General features: G+C 45.4%; 1 protein-coding gene across 1 annotated transcript; it reads left to right on the top strand.

The window, feature by feature from the left end:
- Positions 1 to 1,400: 1,400 nt before the first annotated feature.
- LOC144721309 (G-protein coupled receptor 22-like) lies at positions 1,401 to 8,332 on the top strand. Its single transcript, XM_078598835.1, has 2 exons — positions 1,401 to 2,001; positions 4,305 to 8,332. Exons 1-2 carry the CDS (start codon positions 1,447 to 1,449, stop codon positions 5,133 to 5,135), a joined length of 1,386 nt encoding a protein of 461 aa, XP_078454961.1. The 5' UTR covers positions 1,401 to 1,446; the 3' UTR covers positions 5,136 to 8,332.
- The last annotated feature ends 2,036 nt before the right edge of the window (positions 8,333 to 10,368 follow it).

Raw genomic sequence — 10,368 nt, 5'->3', positions numbered from 1 at the left:
TGGCACCGCTCGGAATGATGCGGAGGGCTCACGAGCAGGGCACGCAGCAGGAAAAATCATCTCGCAGGAAGCCGCAGTCAGCCGCTTTCCTCCGCCGCCACCGCCGCCGCCAGTGACTCACAAAGTTCAATCGGGTGGACGCTGTGGGAGCTCGGGGCTGTTGGGGCAAGAGGCCACCGCCGCCGCCGCCGCCGCGTGTTTGCGCGCACGTTACCCTGAATATGAATCACGGAGAGGAATGCAACAGCCGCTGGATGAGGGAACCGAGTCGGATTAACGTCACCCCCCTTGGGACCTTTTTGACAGTGAGTACCGTCGTCTTTCAGCGTGTAAAACGCAATATACCGTGTCAAAAAATGACGCGAGGGCTTTTGCCTAATTATGAAAGATATCAACATTGGAGGAACAAAAACACCAATCGTATTTTTTGAAATTACAGTCATTTCTGAGAAGCCCTTTTCTGAATTTGTGGATAATGAGATATCAATATATATTCTTTTGCTGGCGGAAAATTGGCTCTGAAAGTATGTTAACATATCACGGTGGTAATTTATGTCTTAAACCAAAGATATTAATATGTTTTTGCGAATACAACTTCTATATTAGAATCGGTTTTTCCTATTTTTTCTGGCAACAAAACTGAAACCTTTTTTACGAGGAATCATGTCTGCATTAACCACAATACTTGTTGTCAAAATGCAAACAAAAAACACTGATTGGTCCACACCAGAGACAGCTTTCTTTTGAGCCTCGTCTCAAACGGTGTTAGACCAGAGGACGCCAAAAGGCGTACAGCTCAAAGACAATGAACTATCAGAGTAATGAGAGCTCGGGGTGAGCATCTACATCATGGGACCTCCTTTGCCAGTACCAAAATATAAGAATAGGTTTTTCCCATTTTTTCTGGCAACAAAACTGAGACCTTTTTACTAGAAATCATGTCTGCATTAACCAGGCTCAAAAGAAAGCTGTCTCTGGTGTGGACCAATCAGTTTCAAGGACAATGCATATATTATCAGAGCATGTTTTTGTTTGCATTTTGACCACAAGTATTGTGGTTAATGCAGACATGATTCCTAGTAAAAAGGTTTCAGTTTTGATGCCAGAAAAAAAGGGGAAAACCCTATTCTTATATTTTGGTACTGGCAAAGGAGGTCCCAACTTCTATATTGTTTAGATGAATTTTATCGTTGCAAATAACGCTTGAAGGTGAAGCTACAATTTTTACAAACAACTAATTTGTTACATAAAATGTGTTTTAAGGCCCATAATGTTATTTGGCCAATGTTTATTGGAAACAAAAACACCGCACGAGAGTAATATAACTTTGCTCACCGTTGCCATGATACGTTCGTATCTCCCTCTCTCTCTCTCTCTCAATTTCGAACTCATAGTGAGGGCCAGGAAATCGAGCTGCGGCACCGGGAAATCCGGCCACCCTCCGTGATGCGCACCAGGAATCTTTCCGAAATGGTCACCGACATGCTGTCGTCGTCGCCGATCCCCCCGGGGGAGCTGGCCGCGGGCGTCACTCCACCGCGGGACAACTTCTCGGCCTCCGAGGGCCCCTCCTACCCGCTGGCCCTGCAGGTGGCCCTCACCAGCCTCCTCACGCTGGAGATCGTGCTGGGCCTCGGCAGCAACCTCATCGTGCTGGCCCTCTACTGCGCCAAGTCGGGCCTCGTGGGCTCGGTGAGCAACGCGGTGACGGTGAGCCTGCACGTCTTCGACGTCCTCATCTGCCTCGGCTGCGTGCCGCTCACCGTGGCCCTGCTGCTGTCCCCGCTGGAGCGCAGCACGCCGCTGCTGTGCTGCTCGCACGAGGCCGCCACGTCCTTCGCCGGCGTGGCCACCGCCGCCAGCGTCCTCGTCATCAGCATCGACCGCTACGACATCTCCGTGCGGCCCGCCAACCGCGTGCTCACGCCGGCGCGGGCCGGCGCCATCCTCGCCATCGTGTGGGCGCTGTCCTTCCTGGCGTTCCTCATCCCGTTCCTGGAGGTGAGGGGCAGTGGAGCTGTGGGCGGGGGGGGGGGGGTGAATGGAATGTTGTTGTTGGAGGTGGACTACAGCACGAATGCAGCACGTGCTAATTGAAGATGAATGGTTAGCATACTTTCCAAGCTTAGACTAAGCCACTTTATCAGCAACATGCAATGAATTCGAGTGTCTTGTTCGACATAGCTCGAAAGGAAGTTGTGTTCACCTTTGACAGACATCGCCTCGGTGTCCGAGATAAGATTACCACGAGTGGCAGAGACAATAGCAGCGTCTCTCTTACGAGACGCTGAATGCTGGCTGATGAAAGCATGGGTCAGTGCGAGGTGACCCGGGAGTTCAGAGGTCAGAGCACTGAGCCAGCCTGCACTGTCGACACCCTGGCCTCGAATCTGGGCAGTGTACTGCGATTTAAACTGGGTTCTCAAGTCTAGTGAGGTAATGGTCTCAGCCTGGACACCAAAGCCCAGTTTTGAGAATAAAAAAAATATTGTTTTGACTGCCTTGCAGTGGACATTTCTGTGTAGCACAGCATGTGGGAAAGTGCTTCCATGGGTGTAGATAAGAGGTTGCTCTAAAGGGAGCCCACATGTAGTTTTGTTATATCTCCATCTGTGGGCCAATGTCCAACAGTGCGATTGCATTGCTCTGCCAGAATTCCAAATGGATCCTTTGTCCCCCATGAGATGTCACCAAAAGAATTATCGGAGTGAAAATTGGGGAAAAGGCCACATTTCCAAAAATAGATTATAAATGTGTTGCCCGTACACAACGAGGAAATAGACGCCGTGTGTGCTTGTGATTCATAGCGCGACGCGGTGGCACAACTACGCCGGCCAAAGCAACCGTGGGAATTTTTTGACTTATTATGCCATTCATGCAAAAAGTACCAAATGTGACAGACGGTGGAGTTATACGTGGCAGTGTCCAAGAAAACAAAACAGTAATTTATTTATTTGCCAAAATCCACTACGCATTTTCCGTTCAAGTGTATTTGTTGAGATTAAATTCTTGGCTTCTCAAACATAAAAGTGATCCCCTGTGCCATAGCTGTCATAAACTATCCGGCTGTCGTAACGCTGCGAGCAAACTTCTTCTGACAGATTTCAGTTAGATCAGCTATTCACGTAAACATCGGGGATTGCGCTTTCATGAGCATTGGGAATATAAACCATTGAAATTCCTTTAAGGTGTATTGGAATCAGGTGAACCTTTGCTCATGTTTGAGACTTAGAAGGTCTCTGCAAAGTATACAGAATGCAAACAATTACAGAAAATCAAAGCGTGGTGAAGCTGTGAAAACTCAAGAACATTTTTCGATTCAAAGCTTTCGTGACTGCAGGGATTCATCTTCTTGGTTGTTTCGGTAAAGTCACGTAGAAGGGAAGTAATAAAATAATAAAAATAAAACATAATAAAATAAAATTATATTAAATAATATAATAATAAAATGGTATTAGATTATTATATTGTTTCATTATGTTATTTTATTTTATTATTATTTTATTTTATTATGTTTTATTTTTATTATTGTATTATTTCCCTTCTACATGATTTTACCGAAAGAACCAAGAAGATGAACTCAATAACGGCACGGGCTTTCAGTAAGAGCGAACCAATGAGCCCCACCGCTGATGTGGGACTTGCCTCTCGAATTTTACTTCTGTACCAAAAAAGAGAGAAAGAAAAAACAGGCACTCCTCTTGAGCTGCAGTCACTTATGTGCTTGCACAGATAGACCCATTTTCTATTGAATGCAGGGTGCTGTTCCCAGGCGAAGCATGATGTAATTATTCTTGATAAATTGCTGCAGTGTGCCAGGCATCAAAATGATATGAATTTAAAGAGCAAAATTGTAAGTTTGAGACGAAGAATGTGCGTGTAATATGAATTGTATCTCCCGTCATTCCCTTCAAATGTGACTGCCTCTCACTTTTGCGAGTATATATTTTCTTCCAAATACATTTCGCTTCACTCCTTCCATTGTGGCCTTTTGTTTTCAAGTTAAGCACTCTTCAGAATTTTAATTTATTTCATTTGTCAAGCTACCGCTGAATGAAGGCCTCTCTCCATGACACGTCAGTCATGGTGGTTGTTTGACCATACCTCACCACGCTGTTCAGTGCCAGATGGTGAAGGGGTTTGGGGGCAGGGGAGGCCGCGAGGAGACCAGGACTGATTCCACTTCGTGCCATGTAGAGGAATCAAACTCGGTTCGGCCGGGTTTGTAGCACTGCGTGAACTACTGAGCGATCGCTCCTCCCTTGACGACAGCGTAGGATTACTTAAGATTCTTCTCTCTGCAGGTGAGCTTCTTCATGGAGGCGGCCTCAGAAGAGCCCAACTCCAAACCCTGGCAGAACAAGACGCTCCTGTGCGTCAACCGCAACGAGTACCACAAGGAGATGGGCATGTACTACCACCTGCTGGTCCAGGTGCCCTTCTTTGCCATCACCACCGTCGTCATGCTCGTGACCTACTCCAAAATCCTGCAGGCGCTCAACATCAAGATCGGCTCGCGGTTCTCCGTGACGGCGCCCAAGAGGAAAAAGAAGAAGCCCGGCAAGGCGGCCAACAAGAAGCGCAAGCGCACGGCGCACACGGCATCCACCACGTCGAGCGGCCACCGCGAGAGCACGCTGTCGCACAGCAGCGGCGCTCAGAACAACGCGCCGATGGGAGTGCGCACGTCCGTGTCCGTCATCCTGGCGCTCAAGCGCGCCGTCAAGAGGCACAGGGAGAGGCGAGAGAGGCAGAAGCGCGTCTTCAGGATGTCGCTCATCATCATCTCCACGTTCCTCGTCTGCTGGACGCCCATCTCGGTGCTCAACACGGTCATCCTGTGCATGGGCCCGAGCGACGTGCTCGTGAAGATCAGACTCTGCTTCCTGGCCATGGCCTACGGCACGACCATCTTCCACCCGCTGCTCTACGCGTTCACCAGACAGAAGTTCCAGAAGGTGCTAAAGAACAAGATGAAGAAGCGTGTGGTGTCCGTGGTGGAGGTGGACCAGCTTCCGCCGCACAGCGGCGCCGTCATCCACAACTCATGGATTGAGCCGCAGCGCAACCGCAAGGTCAAGTACAACGGCAGCAACGTCACGGACAAGTGCGTGACGGAGGTCATCAAAGAGTGAGACGCTGTAACCCCCGCTGAAGAAATCACTTAACGGGTGCTTTTACATTTATATATAATGGAAAAAAGGACAAACTGCTGTATTGTGGCATGTGGTATTACAGGGAAAAAAGAAAGGGTGTTTGTGGTCGAAAAAAAAAAATGTGGGTGTTTATGAAAACTGAAGTTGAATACCAATACAGTATCTGCTGCTTATTTATTTTAATTTTTTTACACGCGGTTTTAAGATTGTTATATTGGCGAAGCCAGCCGTGGCTACTTGAGTTCATGATTTCGTAAAAGAAGAGACAGAATATATGTATAAAAGATATATAAAATTATGATGTGCAAAAAAAAGTATCTTTTGTCTACGTGTATGAAAAACAAATCTTTGATTAACATTTCTTTTTGAGCAAATTCATCTATTTGCACAGACGTGTGCTTGTTAAACGTGACTCTATGGAATGTTAACATATTAACTCGTGCTGCCCCTCACACGTTTGTGATGGTGATTATTACGTCAATATAAAACAAAAACTGATCAAATACATAAATAAAGCAATGGGAGGGACTTTTATATGGAGACTTTTTTTAGGCCTGTTTTACTACATATATCCTTGCTGTTTATAGTACATTGTAATTGCAATGTAATCTAGCAATTGAAAAATGTTTCATCATCACTATGAACTTCATTATCCTGGATTGTGCTTTTTAAACGCCATTTACTAAACTTGGCACGATACGGTGATTTAACCCCTCGTTAAAAGCCTAAATGGCTTTAAGCGATGTTTTTTTTTGTTTAAAGCAACGGGAAGTGAAATTAATACATTAAATGGTGAACCAAACGTGAAGTTAGAAGAGGTGTATTGTATATACTGTACATATTCAACAAATGCACAGTCATAGAACAAACACTGATTGGGTGGTACCAGTGAAGTAAAATTGATACCAGTGAAACCAGGCCACGCTTGCAAAAGAGGCAATGCTGTTGCATGCATCTCAACGGGTAATTTTCGTCCTGGCTAATTAAAGGATACCGATGGGACTGATATTTATCTCCTGGCAATGTCACGCTAGGAGATGAATTTCATTTTACACGGCAGCCTTCTTTCACGGGGCTCCTGGGCTTTTGTGTTTGTTTTCTTTCTCCAACCGTCATTTGGAACCAACGCACATTCCACGTGGAGTTATGCATAAGTGCACAATCATATTTCATTTCGCCGATTTCACATCACCGACGTTCTGGGTAGGGCATGTGCACGGGCTAGCGGTCGGATTGCTGCTGAACGGAGAAGGAATGGGAGCTCGGGCGAGTGCCTTGGTTTGAAAAGGAGCTTGAGGGTTTATTCAGGAAGCAGAAGCTTTTTCGAGAAAGAGAAAAAACCCCATAGAGAGGCCATCGGCGCGCACACTTTTTTTGCGATATCTTGCAACGACAAAAAAAATGTGAAAATGCACGTGGGCAAACTCTTTGATCGCTCGGGACCAAAAAGCGGTCCCCCCCTCCCTCACCGGGTATGATTGGACACATTGGCGACGCGCCGCTGTAATGCGCCGTGGCAAACGATCAGCGCCCCGGGGGTCAATCGCGTTGGCGTTCTCACAACAGTGCTTCTTCACTTCTTTTCTTCGAAACCGATGCCCACGTGTCCGAATTTTGAAGTGCCGCTTCTGTTACACGTTGTGCAATGATCGAAATCAATGAATGTCGTCTCGCAAAAAATAAAAAATGACAGGACACGCACCGCACCGCACGCACGCACAAGAGACATGAATTGTGCACATTTGAAACAAACTTATGCTGTAGATAATGTCTCGCAACCATGTCTTGCTGATGCAGACTCTGTACACTGTGTAGTAAAGCTTGTAACCGTGTTCCCCACATTAAAACCCATGTACCGCGCTTAACTTGATTTAACAACAAAAATCTATATTGAAAAGTGATTTAAAACTGTGTACAGATATATAGAGTTTGCTGCTGTTAAACTAAAAACATATATAACTTAAGATGAAACTTCAGGGAACTAAATGCAGCGTGTAATAGATGCAACCTGTTAAAACTAATTCACAAAATGAGTGGGCCGGGAATAAATCTTCAAAATAAACATGATAATTACTTTCGTGCCAGGTTATTTGAGAGATAAAGAGATACATCGTGATCATTTAGTACATATGGTGTTCGCGCCACTACGTATAGTGCACGGCTACCTATCACGAGGGCACTATGTTTGAAATCATTGAGATGACACACACACACACGCACGCAAAGACAAAGATAAATATCCCCCATATAGCCTTAACAGACTGTAGGGGCAAGTGCTGTTAGCGAGCACCTATGAAGGCTGGAACGGTACACACGCACGCATACATACACACGCACACACATGCACACACACGCGCACCCATTAAGGGTGCATACTCCTAATGCAGGCAATGGGGTTATTCCTTTGCAAATTCCTGGGGCTGCCAAATACACGGACGTGGATGTACAATGTTCCATACGGTGCTAAAATGCTGCATTGAGTAGGGGTTGAATTAGGGTTGCTGGAGAGGAAATTGCCCAACCCAAGTTGAGATCTTGCAGGGTCACTTGCTGGTATAATAAGCTACTGCGCGGGGTTGTTCGCGATTGTGCCGTTCGTAGCTCTGCGATGGGTTTTCGGTACCGCTCCGTCGCTCGTCGCGATGTCCCACCTTTGGCTTTATGTGCTCGGAGCTTCTTCTTAGGAATCGAATATAAAAATGCTCCCAGCACGTGGAGCGTCGGGACGTCTTGGCAAACCACAGCCCAATATACAACCAGGGAACACCCAACAACGAGCATTTATGAGAGCTTCCACTTGTTTTCTAGCATTGACCTGCGTGTAGCGATGCACGTGATTGTGGGCACGAACGTGTGTGAGCTCCAACGGTTGTGTTTTTTCTCTTGCGGCCTAAGTTGTGTCAGCAAAGGAACAGAGACAGATGGTTTAAGCTGCCATAATGAAGACTGTCAGACCAAGAGACAGATGCTTAATCTCTTATCACGTGCATTTACTGATAATGTATTCATTGTTAGAACATCGTTGTATTAAATGCAACCATTTTTTTGGTAAAAAAAATATAGACATATATATTTTGCAGAGGTGTGGACTCGAGTCATGTGACTTGGACTCGAGTCAGACTCGAGTCATGAATTTGATGACTTGCGACTCGACTTGGACTTGCATAACAATGACTTTGTCCCACCTATGAGATGTGGACTCGAGTCATGTGACTTGGACTCGAGTCAGACTCGAGTCATGAATTTGATGACTTGCGACTCGACTTGGACTTGCATAACAATGACTTTGTCCCACCTCTGATATTTTGTTATATAATTGGCACACGAAAAAACTTGTCAGGATACTCTTCAGATAGCTCAATGTACAGCGCTCGTGCATCCGTTTTCTTCCACGTACGCAAATAAACCCCACTCGGTCTTCCACGCGGCCGAATTGGGTTGCCTAGTCCTCTTTTATCTCTCAAATAGCATGTTGCAGAAACGAAAACAGAGCAACGTTATCCAGGCCCAAAGAATAATTCGAGTCAATGACAAGACTGCCGCATTCTATTTGCGAATAACTTTAAAATTGGCTACAATTACTCTTAATATTATTTTTATAGTTCCTAAGCTTTTTGGATTTTCAAGTGGAGAGAGAAAGAGCAATTTTAAACGTGCAGTCCAAAGCCATCCATTTTAACCCCTCGCTGAGCATCACCCAGTTCAATCTGATAAGGTCATGCTGATCATTAAGTTAACGTGCTAAAAATACACCTTTTCCTGAATAAATGACTCTGTAAGAATCAATGCAGTGTACTGGGATAGGCGTTAAAATCCACTATTGCACGTTGAAGTGAATACCGATGATGCATTTTACGGCAGCAGCGTCGATGTAAAATGCTTAATATGAATTACATGAGCGTCCTCATACAGGCGGAGGCCAAAGGCAGTTCACTTGAACAGATTTTTATTATCTGTTATGCTGCTTGACTTCGACACATGTGCGGTTGGTTCTAAATTACACGCATTGCATTGGAACCACACTTAACTCACGCACGCACGTGATCTCCTTTCCCGGATTATTCAATCGGCTCATTGCAAGCACAGGGCATGTTTAGTGGCCAAAAAGATACGTATAAATGAAAGCAAATGGAGAAGGGTAAGTGCAAAACATTCATTTAGGATTATATTAAGCTCTTTGTTTTTCCCTTGTAATATTTGGTGAAGAAATTCATGGTTAACGTCGTTATTCTTTGAAATAAAATTAATCCGTTGTAAATCTGTTATCATGGCAGAGGACACTTGGGTAGCGCCAACACAAGTACTGTGCTCAAATGGTAATTTTGCATCCAACATTTAAATGTGAATACCATACTTTTCTCACGATAAGAAAACAATTTGTGTGCTGTTTCTGCTCATTCATGAAATGTCAAGAGGACTCGAGCGTGGTTCGTACACTCGTGAGAAATTGGCGGAGCGTTATCTTGTGACCAAAAGGGCTAATGCACCACACCAGGGTACCGAGCAGAACGCCACAGTGGTTCTCAAGTTCAAACTCCGGCGTTGATATACAATTAAAAAAATAAACCCTTTCATTCTGTCTCCACCAACAACAAAACACGTTCCGATGGGTTTGACATTTCCATTGCAGCCTATGACGACGACTGCACAAAATGTTATCATTTCCAGCCAGCGGCGTAGCTATCGAGTGTGCAGGCGGTGCAACTGCACAAAGGGGCTTTGGGTTGGAGCGGGGTGGGGTGGGTAGGGGCGGCCCAGTTGCCAGGCTTCAAAGAACAGGAGAAATTGAACAGTGGGGGCCCTATTTCATTCATTGCATCAGGGCCCATGCCAAGCACGCTACACCACTGGTTCGGGATTTTGTGCTTGCACTTGATTTGATTGTACCGAGCTCCGAGCGTATAACATGAGGAAGGGGGGTTTTGAGTGGACATGTTGCATGCCAAGCAGAGGATGCCTCCCTGTCTACCAGAGTTGAGGTTACATTGGACACACGGTGGGAGCATGATAATTTCGGAGAATTGTGCGTGTGTGTGTGTTGTGCCAAACTGGGATCAGTGATTTTTAGAACACGTAAAAGGTTAAAATAAAACTGCACAATGGAAAAGAAATAAGGATGTCTACTCAAAACTGACATCCAAAGCACATTGGCAATCAAGAAAAATAGACTTTAAAAATATCTAATAATTAATGCGAAATTATTTAACGCAAG

This window comes from Lampetra planeri, chromosome 11 (assembly GCF_965212315.1).
Source record: "Lampetra planeri chromosome 11, kcLamPlan1.2.h2, whole genome shotgun sequence".
Lineage (NCBI taxonomy): Eukaryota > Metazoa > Chordata > Hyperoartia > Petromyzontiformes > Petromyzontidae > Lampetra > Lampetra planeri.
This window is presented reverse-complemented; position numbering and strand designations above follow the sequence as displayed.

Bases quoted from the DNA above. Each gene is read 5' to 3' on its own strand.
- LOC144721309 (XM_078598835.1), top strand. From the start codon at position 1,447: ATGCGCACCAGGAATCTTTCCGAAATGGTCACCGACATGCTGTCGTCG. The intron at 2,002-4,304 runs GTGAGGGGCAGT...TTCTCTCTGCAG, and splicing joins TCCTCATCCCGTTCCTGGAG to GTGAGCTTCTTCATGGAGGC.